Consider the following 23878-nt stretch of genomic DNA (forward strand, 5'->3'; position numbering starts at 1 on the left):
TCCATCTGTAGTCCACATTCTTGCTAAAAGGAAAGAAATACTTAAATAATAAAGATCAGCTCTTCCCTCTCAGGTAAAGCAAGACTTGCCCATCTGTTGACTCCTCAGAAAACACCAACCCCACGCAGAAAATATTCAAAAGAAGGGTAAAATATTGGGCTGTAGTGCTTAAAAAACCACATGTGGATTGAGGGTGGGTATCACAGAGGCAGAGTGTGGCATAAACACTATGGGGAAGGCAGCAGCCAGGCAAGCCAAAGACTTAATCCCAGGAAAGGCCTCTCCAGCTTCTGAACAGGGGCACATATTCACTTCTGGATCTTCAGCTGAACTGGATGCCAGCTCAAGAGCTGCCACTGCAGCCACTGCCCAAACCTCATGATCTGGGGTGCTGAGCTTACAGCCAAGTTCTCCCCCTAGTTACAACCTGCTGGAATTTGTTGGACTCTGCCAAAAGCTGCTGGACTACAGACACAGCAGATGTTGGCAATCTGAACACATGCACCACATCAAGTATGGCCAGGAAGACCAGGGCAGTGATTTTCCCTCTGTACTTGGCATCTCAAATCCCACATCCAACTCGGGACCCTCAGTTCAATAAAAATATTGGAGTGCTGGAGTGTGTCCAGGGAAAGGAAAAAGAGTTAGGGAATGGTCTGGAGCACAAATCTGAGGAGGAGCAGCAGAGGGAGCTGGGGAGGCTCAGCCTGGAGAAAAGGAGACTCAGGGGGAACCTTCTGGCTCTGCACAACTCCTGGACAGCTGGGGGGGGGTTGGGCTCTGCTCGAAGGGAACAAGGGACAGAACAAGAGGAAACAGCCTCAAGCTGTGCCAGGGGAGGTTCAGGTTGGGTATCAGGAGGCAGTTGACTGAAAAGGTGATTATTCACTGGAAGAGCCTGTCCAGGGAGTATGTGGTGTTCCCATGCCCAGAGGCATCCAAGGAACAACTGCACATGGCAATCAGTGCTCTGGTGTGGTTGACAAGGGGGCTATTGATCAAAGGTTGGTCTCTATGATCTTGAAGGTCTTTTCCAACCCAAATGAGTTTGTGAACAAGAAGCAAAAGAAGTTAGCAGTGAACTTTCCTGATGGTTGACAGTGGTTCAGTGCAGCTCTTCCAGGAGCCAGGTTCATGCTCATGCCCAGAATTACCCAGCTGACAAAAATGCTGCTTCTCAGTTCTGCAAGAGCTCAGTGGGGACATGGCTGCTTTCAAATTCCCATGAGATATTTTTCCCTCCAGACTGTCACACTGAGCCACAAAAGAACATTAGATCAACTACTTTCTGGAGTCATTTCAGTCTCTGCGAAACACACAAAAGCATGATTACCACTTGACTTTTTTTTTTTTTTAAAGAAGGCCCATGAACACAGAACAGTGTAACGCGTTACAGAGGAGAGCAGCATGGTTCCCTTAGGGAAGGGACAGTGAGTAACACAAAGATGACAATACATTCATGCATCAGCAGAGCCTGACACCCACCTACTCTGGTATTTCTTGTAATAAATACCAATCTCCATGCAGGAGAAAGGCAAACAAGCAAGGACCACTCAGGCATTTGTATTACCAGACAGCGACCAGAAGCTTCCAAGAACACAGATGAGATTGTACAGTAAGCGAGCACCAGGTACAGCACATCAACCTGCTGGTAAGTCCATAGGCACCCCCACCAGGAAGCATTTTAGAAACAAAAAAAACCACTTAAAAGCCATTTAGAGTAGAAACACTGGATAACTTGGTAATTCTTTAGGCAAAGGAATACACACTGGTATCTCTGCTTTCTCCCATACCCATATTTAAACTGAAACAGGACAGCCTCAACCCTGCAATTGCAGAGCTGGATGCTTAACTGCTCATGCAACTTGCATTTATTCCGCTTGGAAACCTGAGATTTGGCACACACGTTGTAAGCCCTTGACACTGCACCTCGCTGGCTTTGGGGAAACAAAGCCCCAGGCCAGCCAGTGAAAAAATCCTGAGCATACACTAGGTAATGAGCCCTGCCAAGGGCCCAAGGCCATGCCAGGCACCAGGGGACAGATGTGGCAGCACCTGTCAGATGTGTCAGGCTGATGTTAGGAAGCCCAGGTGGCCCTAAGGCAGAGCCCAGCCTGGCTGCATCGAGCTACCACTGCCTGTACAGCACCTGTGTGACAGCCAGCCTTTGCCACCCTCCAGGGAGGGTGACAGTAAAAGTGTCACAGCAGTGACATTTTAGGAATGTACTTAAGACCTGCTTTTGTTCACACACACCAAGGAAAGAGGAATGACCACACCTTCCTGACACACTCTGCCAGCATCTCCCCTTCTGTTCCAACATGGGGCATTGGCAAAGGAGTAAATTCCTGCTTTATCCCAAAAACACTTAACATTGATGCATAGCAAAGAGCTGAAGTTGCATAACAAGAGTGGGATTAATCAACATAGCAACATCTCCTCTACCCCACAAACAATACACCTTACTCTTTATTAAATATCAAATTGTCTCCAACATAAATTACATCCAAATTATGTAAGTTTCAAGAAAGTCAGATATTTTATGTACAATGTTTGTCTTGAGTCAGATAAACCTTTATATTTTTAACCTGTAACATAAAAAGCAAACCTACATCAGTACCAAATAAAGCATTAAAAAGGTAACAAATATATAACGTTTTAGAAATGCTCTCAGAACACGAAAGTTAATGGTGAGGATTTTTATAGTGCAGGAATCTTGGGTTTGCAGCTCTTAGACCATCTCTCTTTCTCTGCGGATGGCACAGCACAGAACCATACTGAATATCATGCCAACAATCTGGAAAGAAAGCAAACAGATTAGAAATCAGTTATTTCTAATCTAATATGGTTTAGAAATTATAAAAGCATGCGCTTTTATAAGCATGAGGGCAAGCTTCTCTTCCCAGCCCAAAGATCACATTTATTCTGTACTTTTACACTTTATTCTGCTATCCCCACCCCATAGTCCCCAAAGTTCATTCCCAGGAATCCCATTCATCTCATTCTGTGATCTGTTTTCAATTACTATGTCAAACTGGAAGGGACCAACAAGGATCTTCAAGTCCAGCTTTTGGCCCTGCACAGCACCAGCAGCTATAAACCACTGCTGTATCTCCTGAAGAATCTTTGATTTCTCTAGAATGTGCTTTTCTCCAGAGAAGTCAAACAGAAGCACAAGTTTTTTTAGAAGCTCTGTTATTTCAGCCCTCTGGCAAAGCCTGTAATTGTTATAAAGGAAAGAGAAGAAGAATCCCCAAGAGATATTAGGATTAAGATGCGGGCCAGCAACATGACCAACACATCTTCACTCTACATATACACACATCACTGGTAAGATTTCACCGCTGCTAAAAGTGCAAGGAGGCAGATCCGAATCCAAAGCAGAAGTGGGAGGCTTGAGACATCCCATCCTCTGCACTGCCTCAGGTAGTCCTGCAGCACACACCCTAATCCTGCTGGGACTTGTCTTCAGTGGAATGGCTTTGTGGGCTGCTGGGCCAGGCACTTTTCTCCAAGACTTCTGCTCTGCATATCCTCTGAGCACCCTCTAAATAATCTTGAAACTCACCATCATTACAGCAATTCCAAGGCCAACTGCTCCAATGACATTGAATTTGGATTTGAAGACATAATCAATGGCATCAGGGCAGGGCTGAAACAGAACAGATGGTTCATTAGTGTTTTACACACACAAGGTTCATTTGAAGATTCTCTTTAAAAAGCTGCTTTAATCCAGCCTTTACTGTCACATCCTTAAAGAGAGACAGGGATGGTCCTACACAGGAGTTGAAGAAATTTAAATCTACTCTCCAAGTATCTCAACCTGCTAACAGCACCTTGACTACAGCAGGATTCTCCTCTTAATCTGAACATGCAGTTTTATCAGCCTTGGCTTGTTACTAATGGCTTCCAGCACTTCAGATGATGCATAGCTCATCCCTTATCAAAAGGGATCTAACCACTCTTGATATTTCTAATTGGTACTGTAATTTTGCAGACACCTCATGAACCCAACAGTGCATGGGAATGGCAGGATATCCTAGGTTAGGATTCACACCAGGGGCAGATTCACAGAAGGCCAGTTTAACGTTCCCAGGACAATGAATTACCCATGCAATGGGGGAAAAAAAAAAGTAAGTATAATCCTTTCCCCAGAACAGACACATGTTGGCCAATAAAAAGAACAAGGCACTTTTACAGAGGTATAAATCTTTAAGAGCCTGGTAGCTGGTCAAAGTCTCATCCTGTTGGAACCCTGGACACAGAATTTCATGCTTTCTGTGCTGAACAGGTGCAGACTCACAAAAGAACACTGCGTTTGACCTGAGGCCATAGGAAAGGCTTCCAAAATTAAGAGATAATATAGTTAGAACTGAAACTGCGAGTATGCAGTTTAAGCATATCACTTGGTGGAAAATTTAGACCTTAAGGTTTTCAGATATAGTAGTACATATGCAACAAGATGGAGGTTTTAGGGCATTAACCTGCCTTGTTCTTTCACCTTCATGAATTTTAGTAATTTTGTGTGATTGGATGGAGAAGTATGCAGTGCAGAACATGGGTGTTTGGTCATTGGGTTAAAAGTCAAAATAAATTTGTTGGCATTTGATAATTGGATAGTTTATGCTTAAAAGACCTTGTGGACAGAGCCCAAGGTCGCCATTTGTAGCTTGTTAGGTTAGTATGCAGATGTAAAAATGTAATACAGATAAGGTAAAATAAACATCCTAAGTCTGAAGGCAAAGACCGTCTCTATGCTTGTCAATCCCAATCTTGGGGAAAAGAACTGAACCCAGAGATTTTTACATTTGGTGCCTTGTGTAAGTGACTTTTATATCCCAGCTTCTGTAATGCTTATTCCAGCAGCAAACATCAGTGAGCTGCTGAAAGATACTCTTTTCTGTTGTTCCTTATCCAGTCTAGAAAGACAAGACTGAATCTAGGATTAAAGGGATATGCTGGCAAGAACAAGTCAGTTCATCAGAATACCAACACAGCACTGCTTCTTAGAGGCACACTCCATTCCATCCCTTTGATCTTGCAGTCTCTATCCCCCGTTTTTCTACAACTGGGAATAGGCATCACAAAACGAAGTCAACAGATTAAGCTAAAACACACAGCAGAATAAAAACAAACAAAACCTGTATGCAGTCTCAGCTACTCCCACACACTCCAGCTAAAATTGCATGGACAGGACTAAGGACACAGACTGAGGGGTCTCATGTGAGCAGATATGTGAAATTGTCAATTAAAGTGAAAAAACCCAAGTCATTAATTGAATTCCTGTATGGTAGGAACCATAGAAGGACTCATACAAATGGTCTTGGAGCATAAAGCAAGAGCACAGGATGGTTGTAAGGAAAAGGGGAAGAGGGATGGTTAAAAACTACACAAGCTATTTTCTCCTGTTATTTGTAGCATACAGGCACATCTGCAGAGATATTCCAATAGGGAAATCTGATTCAGAAAATTGCCTTCACTATCACAAACTCACCTGAACAGACTATCAGTGCCTTACTACTCCTTACCCAGTCCTTGCTGAAGCTTCAGACTTGCTCCCACTCCAAGCTCCACTTCTCCCTAACCAGGAGGGAGGTGACAGCTCCCAGCAAGCACCAGGAAGATGCAGTGAGGAGAACACAGCTCTCAAGGAACTGTGAGGGCTTTTTTCCTAGGCAAAGTTTTGATGTTCCACTGCCCATCCCACCAGTGAGTCTGTGACACACAGACAGCACGTTTCCTGAGCTGTCATGTCAGACTTCCTGCTTGTTCTTTCCATGGTAACAGCAAGTTTGTTTTCCACAACCAGCCTGATCACAGACACAGATTACCACGCCAGTGTGACACAGGGTTTTCCCACAGACTGGGAGGGTTTCCTAAAGTGTGTTTCTTGCTCTACCCACTGGGCAGAGCTGAGAGTGAATTAAGTCAAACTTTACCTTCATAGAGAATGACTCAGACAGTGTCTTTGCTGGACAGGTATCCATGTACTGCTGTTCCACTGCTCCAGTAAGGCCACAGCAGTTTAGCTACAACAGAAAACACAAAAAGAGACCCAGGTTAAATAATCCTTATTTTTGCTTAGTAATCTACAAAAAAAAACCAGACAAAAAAAATAAACAAAACCACCCAAATAAACAACAAAAAAATTTACATTAGTTTTTATTAAAGACTAAATACTGTCAACATGACTGCTATAAACCTAATTTTAACAAGCTTTTATTCAATTAAAGGACAAGGTTCTGAAAGGAAGAGCTAGCTCTCTAAGTACAGAAAATCATCTTGGTGACAGCCTATGCTCCTTACAGACACAAAGCTGAACCCCTCACAGATATCCAGGTGTGCATACTAGGGTGCCAGTAACTCAGCAGCACAGATCCAGAGTTTCCTAGCCTACTGCTGAATGCTAGAAAAACAAGAACTCATCCTAGACACTTCAGATGGACAAAAAAGTCATCCTGAATTAATTTATACTGCACTACAACATCTCTACAATCTTTGGTTTCTTCTAACTAGTAAGAGACTTGTACAGGGGACTGGGTGGCATGGAGAACAGTGTAAGGAGCAGCTGCATTACTGTCCAGGTTAAGCAGAACCATATACTTACAGTGAACTGAAGTGCTTTCAGGGTGTCTCTGGCACTTGTCTGAGTTCTTCTTCTGTAGGTGTCCATGTAGAACTCCTTTAACTCATCAATGATCTAAGGAAAAGCAAAGAGTTGTTTATTAATGGTGTATTAGTATCATACCTTGTATTAATTACAAAAAACTTGCTTCCAGCAAGTCAGTCATCAAAAATCCTGCAGCCTACAATACCCCATTCTTCTGCCATGTACAAATAGAGGATGGACAGAAGGCTCACCTGTTTCAGGTGAGAAATAACTGTACACTCGCTTTAATAGCCACACCTAAACAGGTAACACTGTTTCCCCTTCCAAATCTCTGAACTTCTAAGAAGAGTGAGAGAACCAAGTCTTTGCCCACTGGCTGCCCAAAAATAAATCCTATTCTACTGTACCCCAGAAGTTTCTATATTTCCCCACTGTATAATACAATATGAGCAGAAAAGCAACCCTGGTCACCAAGCATCTGATTTTGAAACAAGACAATCTTGACTGCTTTTGAAGGACAGTCCATAGCAGTCATGCTTCAGGTGCAGGAACACTCACCTGTCAGCTGACCCAGCTCCTCTCTGGAAATAAAGCTTCCCAGCCTGCCTACTTCACCTCACAGCTCAGCCAGGTACTGTCTGGAAGGCACCTCTACCATGCAATAGCCTCCAGGATTCTCACTTCCCTGCTACAGTCTCATTTCTAAATATTGGTTAGATTTTTATGTTGTTTTGCTTGAATCAGCCTTTTTCTTCTCCAAATTCCCTGGGTAACAAGGATTTGAGTTGCAGTGGTCAAGTACTGTCTGCTTGCAGCTGCTCAGGTACTGCCCTGCTGACTGTGGGCAGACCCATAGAATCATGGAGTGTTTGGGGTCAGAAGGGCACTTTCAGGATCACCTAAATCCTGCCCCAGGCAAGGACACCTTCCACTAGACCAGGCTGTTCAGAGCCCCATCCAATCTGGCCTTGGACACTGCCAGGGATGGGGTAGCCACAGCTTCTCTGCCAAACCTGTTCCAGCATCCCACCACTCCCAACTGTTAAGAGCAACCTACCTTTTCTTTATTTGAAAATCCCCAGATCCCAGCCGCAATTTCAAGGGCAAAAATCACAAAAAGGAAGAAGAAGAACTACAAAAGAAAAGACTACATTATTCATGAAGGCCAGAGCACCACAAACCAGCATCTCACATGTACACTGCAAGTTTGTCCAGGCTTGTTGAAGCTGTCACTCAACCAGCTTGCTGCTGGAGGTCTGAGACATCGGTAACACCAGGAAAAAGGACACTTGGTCAGCACTTCTTCCCAGGAGAGTCAGAAAGTCTGGCAGTGCTCCCCAAGCACCAGTCCTGCTTTTTCATCAGTGTTAATTAAAGCCAATCATCTGTTAACTTCAACTTTGAAGTTGTCCAAGTAATTCAGACACATCACAACAGCTGGCACCAATTCTTTACTCTGGTTTGTCACTCCTGTTGCTTTAGGAGTCATTACTTAATTCTTAGCTTGCCACCAACTCCCAGAGAGCTAATGGCCACTTTGTTGTATATCCCATAAAACACAGACAAAAGTGTTCTGTCTCATGGACTACCAGATCCAAAACACCACTACCATTTAGAAGCACTTCAAAGAGATACTCAGAATTATAAAGGGCTAGAGGCATAATTTTGCAAGAAATACTTGAATTTAGGTTCTTCTGTGACACAGAAGAAGGTAAATTGTTCTTTCAGTGGCTATAGTAGTTGTCTTTTATTAACTAAGTCGTCTGGTTATTTGGATGAGTAGTTCCGCAAGTGTGCACAAACCCAGTAAGCTCTACTGGCCCCTCCAGTCTGAAAACAATGAGGTTGCTCTCCAGTAATTGGCTTGCAGAGCAGTTGTCAACTAGAAGAGCTCATCCTGTGATTATGAACAGTAGAGCCTTGTTTCATGCATCAAACACCACAGTTCTGGTCTCAGAGATTAAAGCTTGCACAACCTTCAGAGTTCAGGATGAACTGCCTAGTAATGACAGCACTGCTCTTATCAATATTTTAGTTCTGTGTTTACAATACTCCCAGTCTTGACACTTCAGTGTATGTCAGACATATACAGCCTCTTCATGTCATACTCTGTTCAAATGCAGGAGGATCATTTGAATTTCAGACCAGAAATAAAAACTATATTTAACATTTTAGTATTATGTAGGTGACCATGAGTTTGAACACTGATTGTTCTGGGGTCTGCAATCTGTTGCCCTTGAATTACTCAGTAATACTTTCTCTCCGTTCTCATCATGCTGCTCAAAAATTTAAGCATTATCCTGAGCACTTACCAGGCCAAGCATACACTGAGATTCCTGTGATGCACCACAGCATCCCAAGAAACCAACCAGCATCATAAGGGCACCAGCTCCAATAAGGATGTAAACACCTAGAGAGGAGGAAAACAAAGGTGTGCAGGTCAGTGAAACCTCAACAGCAAGATATGAAATTAATTGCTCCACAAATAGCACTGGTAGCTTTTGCCAAGGCTTAAGTTTCTTTACTAAGGTGTTTCAAGTAAAAAAAAATAAGGGGGGTATTGTTCTTAATTTTCAAAGCAAGCACATTTGAAAAATTGATAAATAAAACTTTCAATATGACACAATGTATACGCCTACTGCAGTTTCACAAGTTTTAGAAAATGGACAAGATAAAGCCATCTAAGACAAGCTGTAAGACACTTTTCAGAACAGGCTCAGAGACAAGAGTTATCAACTTCTCAGGTAGAGACAACTGGAATAGTGATTTATCAACAGCTGCAAAGTCTTGAAGCAGATACTTCTTCAAATTATAAACAGTGTCAGAGCTTGTAAACTGTTCTGCCCAGAAATTACGTAGTGAGTATGTTGAAGCAGGAAGAGCAAATATTTGAGGTAAAAGGCTCTATTCATGTCAAATCCTCTGCCTCCTAAACTTGGGAACAACCAGCCTAATCATCATAGCTGTGAGCTGGAGACAGCAGCAAGATGTGCTGAGCAAGAAAGCTCCCAAAGGATGGCAAAGACTATTACAGGGGTGGTGAAACATCAAAGAATCAGCACAAAGCACATGGAGCAAGCAGGACATCTCTACCATAGGGAAAAAATAGAGTTCAGAGATCAAATCAATATTAATTAAAGGAAACCAGATGTAAGCATTTACAAATTATATATTCTAGATGCAAACCAATAAGATTAGCTGCCAAAATAAACATCTATTTGATACAGCATTTGTAAGGGATTAAGCCTGACATATTTTATCTTATTTGTACGGGATTAAACCTGACATTTTAACCTCAGCTAAAAAAACTTCTTCCAGTTTGAAAAAGTAGAATAAAATGAATCCCTCAGTACCTCTTAGTTTGAGTTGTACAGAAAGCCTTTGAGGTAACCTGCTTTGTAACTTACTGCAGTCAGTAACTACTTCCAGAAAATTATGTTAAACCAGAAATTCCTAATGAGCTTTTTTAAAAATCAGTTTGACCTACAGAGATTTCAAGCAGGTTTCACTGGCTACATCCAGTCAGTAGCTTAAAAATCACACCATAAAAAATTTGTTTTAGGAGGTGAAAGAGTTGTTTTAGACTACCCAGAATTAGACTTGTTAAATATTCAGCTCAACAGTAAAGATTAGATTTCTGGTCTTTTTCTGAGGTCCACTTAAAAGCATCTGGTAATCTTCCTGGCAGCTCTGAGAACCACCCAGTTTGCTGATGCCATCATATAAAGGGAAAACCACAAATTTTATCACAGATAACCTGTCTGCATGCCTGCAGCTTCTTCATGAAGTCCCACAAGCACCTCAAATATTCCCAACTACAGCCTCCACACCGTTCCTAACAGTATTCCCTGTAGGCACAGGTCCCCTTGGACTAAGAGGCTCCAAAACAAGTTGCACTTCCTTACAAGTGATCCTTCAGACACCAGTCTGGGAGTTGTCACAGGTGAGTAGGCGAGGACAGGAACCATTTTTTTGGCAAAAGAAAGATGAAGCCATCCTTTAAAGATTGCCCGATTCCAAACTCCTGTTGTAGGCATGGACACCTTCCACTAGCCCAGGCTGCTCAGAGCCCCATCCAACCTGACCTGGAACACTGCCAAGGATGGGGCAGCCACAGCTTCTCTGGGCAACCTGTGCCAGGGCCTCACCACCCTCACATGGAAGAATTTCTTCCTGATATTCAATCTAAACGTACTCTCAGCCAGTGTGAAGCCATTGCCCCTTGTCCTGTCACTCCAGGCTCTTGTCAAGAGTCTCTCCCCATCTTTTCTGTGGGCTCCCTTCAGATACTGCAAGGCCACAATGAGGTCACCCCAAAGCCTGCTGGTCCCCAGGCTGACCAATCCCAATTCCCTCAGCATTTCCTGATAGCAGAGGAGAAGGGGCAACAGCTGTGTTTTGGGTAGCTCAAGTTGGTCACTCTGGAGAAAAAATTAATTACTTAATTAGCTTATATGTGAAACTTTGCTGACGCATATGGTCATGAGCATCAGGAAGAAACATCCTCTGTGTCTTCCAGGACCCTCTGGGAATACAAAATGTTTACTGACACTGTGGGAAAAAGGATGAAGAGCCAAGAAACCACTCACAAAACAGCACTGCTGTCTGCAGAAGTGCTCACAAGCAAAGCTGCCCCCAGCACCAGCCAGGGAAAGCTACTCTTGGGCTCTTTAGGGCTGTTTCGCCTTTTTACCCTTTAAGGAAGGCCAAGGTTTCTCAGCAGCCTGGAAATCAGGGCACAGAAGCGTGACCCATCTCCTGAATGATCCCCCAACTCACCTGTGTAAAACTTTGTGTCAGATTCCAGTTCAAGGATACTTTTGGTCTGTGAATCAAAGTGAAGCCATAGTCCAATTGCAAGCACTGCTGTCCCTGCAAGCTATAGGAACAAGGAAGACTTGTTAGATGATACCAACTAATCCACCCAGCCTTGCATTAGTAACAAAATCAGAAGCAAACACAGGATACAGCTGTTATTTAAAAAGGTGGTGACAAAAGACAAGCATAAAAAGATGGGGATACCAACACACAAACCAAGTTCCAGACATGAGGCACCTTGTTGACAGCTGCATTTACATAATATAAACTCCAATGCCACAGGAGAACAAAGCCATTCTTGTTCCTTCCTGAAAATATCCAAGGTTTAGCCAGGTGTCAGTATTTCCACTCATCCTTCCACACATTGTTTTATTCTGGGTGGCTGCAGACATTGCATGGCTTAGTGACCTTAAAGCTGCACACTTAAGATCAAGTGTATTGCAAGGAAAAGTGCCTTTTAAGGCCAGCTGGAAGTTTTAGTGCACTGAACAGACTGGTGAGAGTTCAGTGTACCATGGAAGGGAGTTCAGGAAGAGTGCTCTTCTTGCAAAAGAAGATAAAACCAACCCATTAAGTGACCACACTGACAGGAATAAGAAAGTACCAGCTGCCAAAGTCGCAATATTACTCATCTGGAGCCATACAATTGAATTTTAGGTAATATTTAGTTTTATTTCATTATCATCTCTGCCTGTGTGCCTCCAGGTTCCTCTTAACATTGGTGCCAATGTTTGCAGCAAGTCACTTTGTGTATAAATTAGCCTCTGGATGGAACACCTGGCAAAAACAATAAAAAACAAATTGTTGCAAGAAAGAGGGAATTGCACTCTGGTAAGGCCAATAGAAACAGAAATAGCTTTGAACAGACTGAATCCTCCTTTAAAAAGAAAAAAAAGAAAAGGGCTTTTCTTGTATGTAAGAGAAATGAAGAAACCAGGAGAAAGTAGAAAGCTGGAGCATGTGTCTCAGCTCTTCCTTTGAAGACCATTTAGCTATTAAAAATAGCTCTACAAAAGTGAGATGAGGACAGAAATCCCAAACACTGCAGCAGACATTAAAAATTTAAACTTAAAAATGAGCGATAAGTTTATAAAGTCTGGTGCTTTGGTCAGGCAAAGGACACATGAAAAGAAAAATAAAATCCCGAAAAGCCTGATCTCTGATAAGGTCACTGTAGAAGGAAACAACATTCCTGATTTGCCTGTAAGAAACTGGGAAGTGTTTAAGAATGGCAATTTTCAGTGGCAATATGGGTAGCATTCCCCTGGAAAGCACCCAAGGATGCACCCCTTCCACACCAGCCCACCTGAAAGGTGGGAGCCTGAGAGCCCCTTCTCCCTGCCGTGGAGGAGCTCCTGCTCACAGACAGCCCCAGCTTTCCTAAACCAGCTTTTCTTGTAAAGCAGGAACCCAACGGCCAGGCCTGCCTCAAGAAGGAGCTGCAGGGTTGTAGGCTGGGGAAACAGATCAAGTGACACAGCCCCAGGAGCCAAACCCACCTGCAACTTTCCAGACCTAAGCAAAAGGCCTTTGTTGGCATTTCTGGTGCTTACTCCTAAGGCACACCTGCACACACCTCCTGCTTGCCTTGCTAGGGCTACCCTGACAAGGTGATTAAGTTATGCTGGAGCACCTTGGTACAGCACGGACTGTCACAACAGCATCATTAGTTCAACTTCTTGTGCCACAGCTGCACCCTGAGGGGAGGGAGAGGTGCAAAGGGGAGCTGACAGAGAGAAGCATTGCTGCTCTACCTGCTCTCCTGGCTGCAGCATCACTTAAAGCCTTTGCTACCTCAAGGATCTCATCCCAGTGCCTCAGTTCAAACATCAGGAAGGCTTAGTGATGGAAAGAACTCTGCTTTGAGACCACTGTTAAGTCACCCAGTATTTAATAACACTCTGCTTGAGACACCCTTTCCTGGGTTATCCAATAATCTTCAGCTTTTAGAGCTGATCCAGATCCCAATCAGTAGAAGAAGCCTACAGACTCTGCTGGTTTTGCCAAGAACTCACAATTGTGAAGCCACAAGTCTGAACACCCAGCTCTTCTCATCTACCAACCTTATTTACAGCTTGACAAACTCCAGTGTTTGAGTAGAAAGCTCTGCAAATGGAGCAGGGCACAGAAAAGGACTGTAAACCTAAAGAAACTCTTAAGCCATACTGTCACCACACAGAATCTTAAAATTCCAAGCAAAGGAGAAGGCTCAGTTAATGCCCTCCAGAAACAAACTGGTCTGTTCACATTAGGCAGAGATGATGTACCTAATATAGCTCCTCTCAAAACACAAATTTAACCATTCCCCACCACCATGCAGAGCTACATGGCATGTTTTCTTGTCAGAAAACCTTTCCCACAGAGTGACTGCTTAAGATGCCAGGGAGACAAGAGCCTTACAGGATCACAGAACAGTGATAATGCCTCATGCCAGTGAACTGCTGAACAGCACTAAAAAAAGTGGCAGAATTAAAGTGACAATTCTCTGCATGGTGGATTAGAAATAAAATGCATCTCCTTCATACAAGAATAAGAGACTTTTTGTCTCAGTTTCTTAAGGAAAGCAGACTTATGTTCTCAGTTTGTGTTCTTCCTACCCACAATGACCACTGAACTAAAAAAAGGCAATTTTAAAGCAGAAGGCAAGAAACTTGAAGCTTCAAGTTTCCATCAAAACAAGGGAGAAATGAGGACACAGCAACACCAGCCTCTGAGGAAGAGAAAAGCACAGCTCCACGGGCACTTGGCAGCACCCTGGCCAGTGTGGCACACTAGAGGCTGAAGCACTGTCACCTCCCTGCTCACCCATGCTATGCCAGCAGGATGGGCAGCCATGCTTGGATGGTTTAAGAGCTGTGTTTTTCCTTCCTGGGAAAGGGGTGCAAGGCCCCCAACCTTGGCTGGGGAAGCAGATCCCCAGATAACCTAATTGTTGGGTTTTTGTTTGGTAATCCAAGGGGATTCCCCATCTAACAAACCTTGTTTGTCACAGGAGTTGAGCAATACTGTGTGTTTCTAAGTAGCTCTATCCTGTGTTGAGAAAGAAATTTAGCAGGGAAAGAACAACACTACTCCTGAACATAATCCATTTTGTCTGGTTTCACACACAAAAAAAGAATGGGTTTGTGTGCTTATCAGACAGGTAAGTAGTATGTTTCTATAGTGACAAGTACAGCAAAAAGAGCTCAGAAGACAGGGTTGGGGTGTTTTTTTTCTCTATCTGATCAAAACGTGAAGTTAAAGGGATACTGCTCACTTGTTGTTTTGGAAAAGTTTGTGGCAGTGATTTTCCAGTAACAGCATGTCCTGGCACTACTACACTACTGATTTCCCTGCTCCAGCTAACCAGGCTTCCTTGTTTTCCCTAACCACTACTCCCAGCTCATTCCTTCTCTGCTTGGCAGTTTTAGGGCTGAAACACAGATAAAACTACCTGGCCACTCCCCTCCCAGCCCTGTGGAGGCTTCTCAGGCTATTTTTTTTTTTATTACATGCAAACACGCCCGTTTTCCCCTAAAGTTCACTCCTGCGTGCAGTTTTCTGCCAGTTGCAACAAGAAAAACAGTTTTTGGCCTGTCTTCCTTACATAGGCCTGCACCTTTCCTAGTGAAGCCTCCTGTGCAGAGCTTCCCTCCTCTCACCCATCGAATCTCCAAAGTCACCCCTTCCCACGGCTCTGTTGTGTCTCCCTGGCTTTGCCTCTGGGTACATCTAAGGGTGTGTCCCAGACTTCCATGTGAGCAGAGATAGCCGAGAAAAGACCTGAACCAGTCAGGATACACTTGAGATGAGAAAAGCTGTGTATCCTGGAGGCAGCAGCCACACAGAACACTGCCTTCCTCCCCTCCCATCCCTGGCTAACTTGAGCAGGAGCTCGGAGTGTGCCTCAGCACTGAACCTTACCAAGCAATTCCCACGGCATTTCTGCCCCTCTCTGACACCCGAAGTTTCACAGATTTGGTCTCCCAGCAGAAGGCTTACACAGGAAACCGTTAGATTTAATGACAATGCCATAAACATGTGTAAAAATCTCGAGGTTTAAACAAAAACCAAAACCCAAACCATCAATTCTCTTAACACATCCCATAGCAGCACAATGTGTGACACTATTTTGGAAAGCTGGAAAGCTTATTTTGGATTTAGCCACTATTTTGCAAAGACCATTTTGTTCAGTCTCTTCTGACCTTGTCACTTTGATAAGGGACAAGCACCCCACTTGCCACAGACACCTTAGAGCATCTTATCTTTCCATAGGCAGAATCACCTTGCAAGGAGCTCAAGGACTTACCATGTCCTTAGACAGTCCTTTGTCTGTCCTGGCAGACAAAGCTTTAGGAAGGGGGACACCCTCCCCCAGCCCTTCCTCCACTTTCCCAGGGTGGAGGTGGGGATAGAGCAGAAATCAGACACTTCTAGAAAGCCTGAAAAGTGGCTCAAAGCCTACAAAAAAATCCTCTGCACAAAAAAAAAATAGAAGTGGGTTTTGCCATTTTGACACCTTCAGGCCAAGTTTACATACAACTTCTGTCAAATTCATGGCATTACCTCCCACAGAAGGAAATCATGATGAGAAAATAAAGAAGTCAGTCAAAAATAAATACTTCTTTCAGTGTTGTCAGGTAAGTATGGCATCTAATAGAACACTCTTTCTTGAAGCAAGAAGATGTCAGGCTCTACACAGGTGTTACATATAAAGGTTTACGCCAGGATGTGGCGACATCAAAAAAGTCACCATCTTCACTTCATAAACACTTGAACTTTTAACTAAAATTCTGACTGCATAAGAATTTACTTCTTACTGTTAGAGACTGAACTAAAAGCCAGGACCAGATCTAGAACGTTGCAAAGCACGTGCAAAAAAACTGAGAACATTATAAGCAGTAATGAGATGTTTCTGTCCTGTTACTGACTGGTACTTCATAAATAAAACCCCATAAACAGTAAGTACAGGTGAGGCTCAACATCACTCTAAACCCTCAATTATAGAATTAGTGTTATCCACAACATCACAGGTTTTCAGTTTTGAAAAAACTCACCTAACACTTGTGCCATGCGGGCTTGCAGTTATACAAGAAATTGCAGCTATTTTCAAACTAACTTGGAAAAAAGTGGATTGGGAAGGGAGTATTTTCTTTCTGCTTAGCTAGTTTTGAGAACATTGTGGCCTATGTTAACAGGACTTTCTGCAATAAAATGGTGCTCCAGTACAGTAGGAGCAGCATTACAAAATTCCTGAATCACTGCCAAGACTAGTGCCCATTTCATACAAGTTCCTATTCAGAATACAGTCTAGTGTATTTGCAATTAGAATTGCAAATAGGAGCTAGGACTGCTGGAACTCTAAGTAGCTTCACATCAGGTTTCTTACGGCAGCAAACTCCAAACTCCATTCCTGACTTCACAGAAGTTACTGGAGTCAAAATACACTGAACTGAGGCCAAGCAGTGTTAATCACACACTGTGGCCAGCAACTGCATCAGTTCATTACAGAAAGCAAAAGAAATTTCTGGGTTTTTCATATGTGCCTGCATATATACATACTAACAGACACATGCATATTTCCCTGCCCATTCTGCAAGTCCTCTGCTCCACCAGAGGAGGAAAGACCTTCTGAATTGCTGTTCTTGGTGTAGAAAAGCATCTGAGATTATGACTCAGAGCAACATCACAGGTATCTTCAAGCTACAGAAGGAAAAGAGCTCTCCAGGCTTAATTCTGCTCATCTTTAGTGGGCACTACCACACACAAATTCATAAATCTATTCATAAAACACACAGCACTCTGGAGAGGGGGAAGTCAGGACAAGAGAGCTGCCCAATAGTGTAAAGGAGCAAGAAGACAACTACCCAAAGCTTCATCATGAACTCTGTCTCTGTGCTACAGCATTTGCTTGTCTAAAATATATTAAACCATAAAAACTCACAGCAGATGTCTTTGTATTCCACAAAATTCACAAGGAGAAAACCCAGCATTGAAAATTAACAATGCAAGGCCTTGCTTCTGTTCAGCAGCAGGAAGCCAGTGGGAGAACATGCAGGCACTTGTCTGGCACGATCCAAGCTGCTCAAGAGCCTGCAGTTTTCCTAGAAAAATACTTCATCACCAGGACCAACAAGTCTGAGCAAACCCTGGGAGTTAAGGGGGCACAGCTAAAGGCAGCCACTCATTACACAACTCAAGGCAATCCAGCATTGCTCACACTGAGGTTGGTCCAAGCCAGCTTTGATAAGACCACTCCACTGCTCAGGTTTACCACACAAAATGTGTTGTTTTCACTGACTAAACTCAAGCCAGCATGGTGGGATAAAAAATAATTTTTAGTTCTGTATTAGGCTTGACACCCCCTCTCCACACTCCAAATCAGCCCCCAAACTTCTGTTATTGGAGAGCAGACTGTCAGGGATGCCAGGGCCAGCACTGGCCACGCCAAGACAGCAGAACTGTTTGCAAACCCAGGTGGGAGAACACCAGCCCTGGCAAGGGCAGCACAACAGCAGCAAAGAGCGTGATGTCTGCTGCAACATTCCATCCCAAGAGGAAACACAGCCATCCCTAATTCCTACAGCTCAGAGAGGGGATTCAACTCCTAAACTTACCGATTCATTCTTAACCTGACTTGGTGCAAACATTCAAAGATGTCCCCTTCCTTCCATTTAGACAACAAGCACATTTTAAGCCAAACTCTGAAGTCCCAAAAGTTTCAGAGAACACCATGCTAGTGCCCAGCCTTCCCAACTGGAGGAAGGGCATCAGATCAGTCAAGCACAAGATCCTCAGGAAGGTTTAAGAGAACAGGACAGACAGTAGCATTTCCCAAGGACCAACCTCCTGGTCTACATGTCACACACTTGAAGACTGTGCCAAGACACAGACAGCACCCTGAGAGAAGAAAAATTAACAAAGGCTGCTGAACTCCATGTTAACAGGTTGGACTAGATGATCTTAAAGGCCTTTTCCAACCTACCCATGTATCCCTTGACCAACCTATTCGTCAACATCGGGTGAGGATAAAGCACCACCGCTGTCCCCACAGTGACACTTTTTTTCTGAAAATGTCCTCTTTCCTGGCTTAATATCCCGCAGTGCTTGCTCATTGCCTCTTTCAATAGAGTCAGGCCCCACCTACTGCCTGGACAATCACAATCCTAAGGATCTCAAGCGCATTTCCATGCTGAAAAATCCCAACTTAGAGTTGCTGATGGCAGAAATCCTCCTCTTTCTTTCCCAAACATTACCAAGTTCCACTATGATCCTCTAAAGGCAGGCAGATGACCAGAACATCCTGCAGCACTGCAAGGCACCAACATGCCATGGATTTAGGGAACTTTACACGCCATCTTCTCCAAGTCCTTCATTTCTGAAGCTGGTTTTGCTCTGTTGACACTGAGCATCCACCAGGTGTTTGTAAAGGATCATAGATCCTTTTCTCCCAAGGCTTCAGTGCTCCATGGCAGCAACTGCGCCTGAACCATTTAGTTCCCATCTCCAGGCAGCTTCCTGCTGGTGCCTCCCATGGGAATTACTCAATGCCTGCCTGTGACCCTCAGCTGCTGTGTCAGCACGCAGCCATCACCTCCATCGCCCTGGACAATGGGTGCCAGCCAGCTCCCCAGCAGTACCTCCTGTGCTCCTCCAGATGATGCGAGGCTATGCTGATCAGCACAGCATTTGTGCCAGCACCACTGCTTCTCTCTACATCAGGAGAGCTGCACTTCCCCACAGCCCTGCCTCCACTCCAACAGCCATCTCATGCTTGCCAGGATCTTACTCCAGGACTGTCTGGTTTTCACAAGACCCTGAGGATTCCCAGAGACACTGAACAAGTGAACCAACACTAAGCAGTCCTTGCCCTCTCCAACATTCAGGCTTTTAAAGGCTCCAAGGCAGCAGCTTCATAAAGTCTGTCTTCCCCTTGCAGTAGCCAGTCCCATCTCCACATGTACACAAGCTTTTAAGAATCTTCTCATTGGCTTTTTCCAGATACTCCATATGTGCTACTCTCTGGGTATCTCAGACTACCATAAAGCAAAAACCAAGCCTCCCAATTCACTGCATTCCAGCCCTCCAGCATCAAAAGGGATAGTGAGCAGGGGGAGTTACCTAATCACAACTCTGAGTTCTGAAGTGTTGTGTGACTTTGGAGAATTGTTAATCAAACATTTACTGCTGCTCCTGTTTCACCTCCTTTGCATCAAGAGGTCAGTTCAAACCTGCACAGGATTCAGAGTCAAAGACAGGTTATGGCACAGAACTTTGTTAAAATCTTCCCCATTAAAATAAAGTCCTGCCAAACATTGCTCCCAAAACTTTTATACCTGGAGCTATTACTGCCTGGAAGGACTCCCTGAGAAACTCCCTTTTCTTCAGGTGTCTGAAGAGGGGTATGCTTTTTGCAAATTACGCCTAAAGCTTTCCTTTGGCTAATGTTATTGTGTATTTTATTTGGCTCACCAGCCTTTATGAACCTTTGTCTCCTTCCTTTGGATACAGCTTCAACTTTGAGAGTTTCCCTTTCCCTATTTCAGTAACTTCCCTTACCAAGCTGTTGGAGCTCTTCTGCTTCCTTATACCTTGTTCAAGACTCTGATGGAAGCAAATACATCCCACCTAACACGGCATCCACAGCCATCTGCAGGTTTGTCGCAGACCATTTAAATTCCTCACCTATCGTTAGAGGAGGCAATGTACTTCACACACTTGTTGTGCCCAAGAAGTGCACTTGGGCACAACAAGTTTTGTCAACATATTTCCATTACTTCACAGACTTTTCACATCTTCAAAGCTATAAGAAACATTAAATCCTTTTTTCTTATTTCGAGTGGTTCTTGCCTTTTAATGCTGGCAGCCCCAGAACATCTTTCTTTTCATGCTGTTCAGTGCAGAATAACCCAAGATACAGCTGCTTTATTTCTCCACAGAGGACACAAGGTTTGCTAACACCATACCCCCTAAACTCACCTCCAACTATTTTCAGCGGGACACAATAACATGTGGTGATCCCCAGCAGCCAAGGACCACTGCAGCTGGTCAAACACACACTTATCTATCACTGACCCAAGCTGCCTGCATTTCACTGCCTCATGGGACCTTCAGACACGTAACTGGGATCTCCAAGATGCATTTAGCTCCCTTTAATTCATTTTTCTTCCTCTTCTCTTTCCCACATCCTATTTGCATACTGCCAGACTCAGGAAGGCAACTTGTAAAGCCATGATGTCTCAGCTCCTCTGGTCAGCAGCACCACTCTTCTTCCATCCACCCTGTCACCAGTGCTGTATCCACAAAGACCCAAAGGTATGAGTAAAGCCCCAGTGGTTTATTACCATCACACTCCCATGCAGTAGGTTCAGCCCAACCTAAACAAAACCCCTCTCCCTGTTTTCAGCCTTGGGCCCCAGACAACAAGGTGGTGATGCTCAGGTTAAGAGATTCTTTGCAACAGCAAGAATTTTTGTCCCATAAAATACTCCGCAGAAAGTCTGCAACTTGGAAACAAACAAAACAGGCACAAGGCAAACCACGAATGCTTCAGTCTCTTTTAACAAGAGGTTTAAAAAAACTCACTGACCATAAGTTTCAGGCAGTGCTTTATTAGTCTTTTCATTCTGATCAGCTCTAACCCTGCAAATGCGACAGCCCTGCTCACTCTCCCGGCGAGTCCCGGGTGGCAACATGTGCCACTTCACTAGGTGAAGTTCTGCACAACTTTCCTCACCTGCGGCCCAGCTGTTTTCTCAACTCTGCCGTAGCCCATTGCGACATGGAGACATCCCGAGCACTTCACCCATTAACACTGCAACTTCCACCCGTCCCACGGGCAGTGCTGCGACTGACTCCAGATGCGGCTTCTTCCCGCAGCTCCAGCTTCATTCCTCCCCCTCAGAGCCTTCTCTACAGTGGTAAATAGCCCAGAGAAAATCCAACTTTGCACCTATCCATCAGGCACACAAGCAGCTCCCACGGTACTTTTCCATACAGGAGCCAGCGCTAAATCCAGGTGCCCACGCCCCAAGCGCTTGAGAACAGCCCCAACCTCTCGACTGAGCCGTGTTTCCTCACGCTGCCTGGCCAACAAGGCGTAGTGGGGCGAGGAACCACACCGGAGACGCGAATTCAACGCGTGCTGGTCTGCTCCGAGAGATTAAACTCGAAGGGAAGCCACAGCTCCCACCAAACACGAGGGGTTCACACACCCGACAACCACAGGCTACAACTTGCGAGAAACCGGCTCACCCCGGGCACAGCCCTGGGAAAGCCACCAGGGAGCCCGACCTGCACACGGAGTTTTAGGGCAAGGATTGTACGTAGTGCTGGGGGATGTCGAGCGCGGAGGGGGGGGGGGGGAAGGCTAGCCACAAACCCAGCACCCCCTCCCCGCCTGGCGGCACACTCGACCCGCCTTACGATAAAACCCGAAAAAACGTGAAAAATAAAGCGGTGAGCACCCAGGCACCCATCCCGCTCCTTCTAGGGGAGGGGTGGGCAGCAAATGAGGCAAACAACAAAAAACACACACCAGAAAAAAAACCCCAAAACGCGGCTCCCAGCGCTTTTCCCTCCCCTCCCTGCCCGTCCCGCAGGGCACAGCCCGGGCACCTCACCCAGAAGATGAAGTTGAAGCCGAAGAGCAGGTACTTGATACACTTGGTGCCTCCTTTAACGGGCATGGTGGCGGCTGCTGGCACAGTGACGAGGCTCCCGCGCTCCGACGCCGCTCCTTAAATGCGGCCCGGCCCGGCCCGGCCCGGCCCGGGCGTCTCGGGGACTCCCCCGCCCGCCCCCGGGGCCGCCCCCGGCCGCGCCCCGCACCTGCGGCCTCCCCGCTCCGCCCCAAGGCCCAGCGGGCTTCCGGCGGTCCGGCAGCGCCGCACGGGGCAGTGCGCGGCCAGCCCGGGGGGCTCGGAATGCTCCGGCATAGAGGGGAAGCACGGGGAACGTCAGACACCCGCTGCCGGCCCTGCACGGCGCAGCCTCAGCAATCCCACCCTGTGCCTGGAGCGTTGTCCAAATGCTCCTGGGGCTCTGGCAGGGTTGGGGTTGTGGCCACTTCCCTGGGGAGCCCGTTCAGTGCCCCACCACCCTCTGGGTGGAAAACTTCGTCCTAATATCTAATCGACCCCCCCCAGCCCAACCCGACCTGCTCTTGCATAGATCACGGAATCCTTAGGATTGGAAGGGGCCTCTGGAGATCATCCATTCCAACCCCCCTGCCGAGGCAGGGTCACCAAGAGCAGGTGACACAGGAATGTCTCCAGGTGGGTTTGGAATGTTTTCAGGTGGATTTGGAATGTCTCCAGAGAGGGAGAATCCACACACCCTCCCTGGACAGCCTGTTCCAGTGCTCTGCCATCCTTAGCGTAAAGAAATTCTTCCTTGTGTTGTGGTGAAACTTTTTATTTTAGTTTATGGCCATTGCTCCCTGTCCTGTTGCTGGGCACCACAGAAGACAGTCTGGCACCATCCTCTTGACACCTGCTTTGAGATATTTATGTGGATTTTCGAGATCCCCTTTCTGACTTCTCTAATCAGGTCCAGCTCCCACAGAGATGCTCCAGACCCTTCATCACCTTTGTGGCCTCTGCTGGATGTTTAGTTTAAAATAAATGCATCAGTCTAGCTTGAATAGGTGTTTTCCCATACAAGATAACCTTACAGCAGAGTTTACCTCCTTTAATCTTTCAAATATGTCTGTATGAAGTTACAAACATCCACTTTAGGAAAATAAGGTGGGATAAGTTTCAGCCCGCCAGCTGATCCATGGTAACTGGTTGTGCACGTGCCCTTCAGTCACCCCAGTTCTGAGAAAAAACATGTTAAATTTCAGCTAAGAATTTCCCTTTCATCGTAACGGGGTGTTCAGCACTCAGCTTCTGAGCCTTTTAGCTCAGGCATGAGAACTGAGCGCTTGTAGCTTAATTTCATACTGTGGGATTAGAAATTCATCAGGTATCGAGAGTCAAAAAAACACCCAAGTAGAACAGTAAAAACAGAAAAGCTATAGTGAAATGCAAATAAAAACATGTTTGAGTTATTGTTGCCAAGATAGATTATAAGATACTGTACATTCTAGAGGCAATATGGACAGGGAGACACTGGCTTGGGCAGCTGCTTCCCAGAGCAGGTTACAAAACAGAAATACATTTCCTATAAAATAAAGGGAAGCAGTGGGATGGAGTCTGGCCACAACAATATAGATCGAGCAAGGATGGAATTAATAAATACAAGTGATTAAACTCTCATGGTAACTGGAAACTGAGCTAGGGGAGGTCCTGTGTTTCAGTCTTGAGCTCAGACTGGTTTTCTGTGGCTTTTGGGTTGATTTTCTTTTGCCACTTCGCCATTAAGAATTTATGCTGTTATGTGGCATCAGAAATATGGCTTTCCTTAATTTTCTAAAATTAAGGATCACAAAACAACTTTGGATAACTCCCCTCCTACCTTGTATTATTA

General features: G+C 45.0%; 2 protein-coding genes across 3 annotated transcripts in view; one reads left to right on the plus strand and one right to left on the minus strand.

Annotated features, from left to right (window-relative positions):
• Nucleotides 1–1329: 1329 nt before the first annotated feature.
• CD9 (CD9 molecule) lies at nt 1330–22664 on the minus strand. Of its 2 annotated transcripts, none has more exons than XM_086885153.1 (8): nt 22566–22664; nt 11390–11489; nt 8923–9020; nt 7668–7742; nt 6608–6700; nt 5940–6029; nt 3569–3652; nt 1330–2797 (listed from the first exon to the last, which is right to left on the minus strand). In XM_086885153.1, the coding sequence occupies exons 1-8, from the start codon at nt 22575–22577 to the stop codon at nt 2732–2734; spliced, it is 618 nt and encodes a 205-aa protein (XP_086741279.1). In that variant the 5' UTR covers nt 22578–22664; the 3' UTR covers nt 1330–2731. The 2 variants fall into 2 exon arrangements, with proteins under 2 accessions (XP_086741279.1, XP_086741278.1); XM_086885152.1 differs by lacking the exon at nt 22566–22664 and adding an exon at nt 22030–22220.
• Nucleotides 22211–23878, plus strand: part of VWF (von Willebrand factor) — a 153709-nt gene continuing 152041 nt past the window's right edge. The window contains exon 1 of the mRNA XM_086885151.1: nt 22211–22683. The gene's annotated coding sequence lies outside the window, so the exon portion shown is untranslated. The remainder of the gene's footprint in view (nt 22684–23878) is intronic.

This window comes from Cyanistes caeruleus, chromosome 4 (assembly GCF_971803275.1).
Source record: "Cyanistes caeruleus chromosome 4, bCyaCae1.hap1.1, whole genome shotgun sequence".
NCBI lineage: Eukaryota > Metazoa > Chordata > Aves > Passeriformes > Paridae > Cyanistes > Cyanistes caeruleus.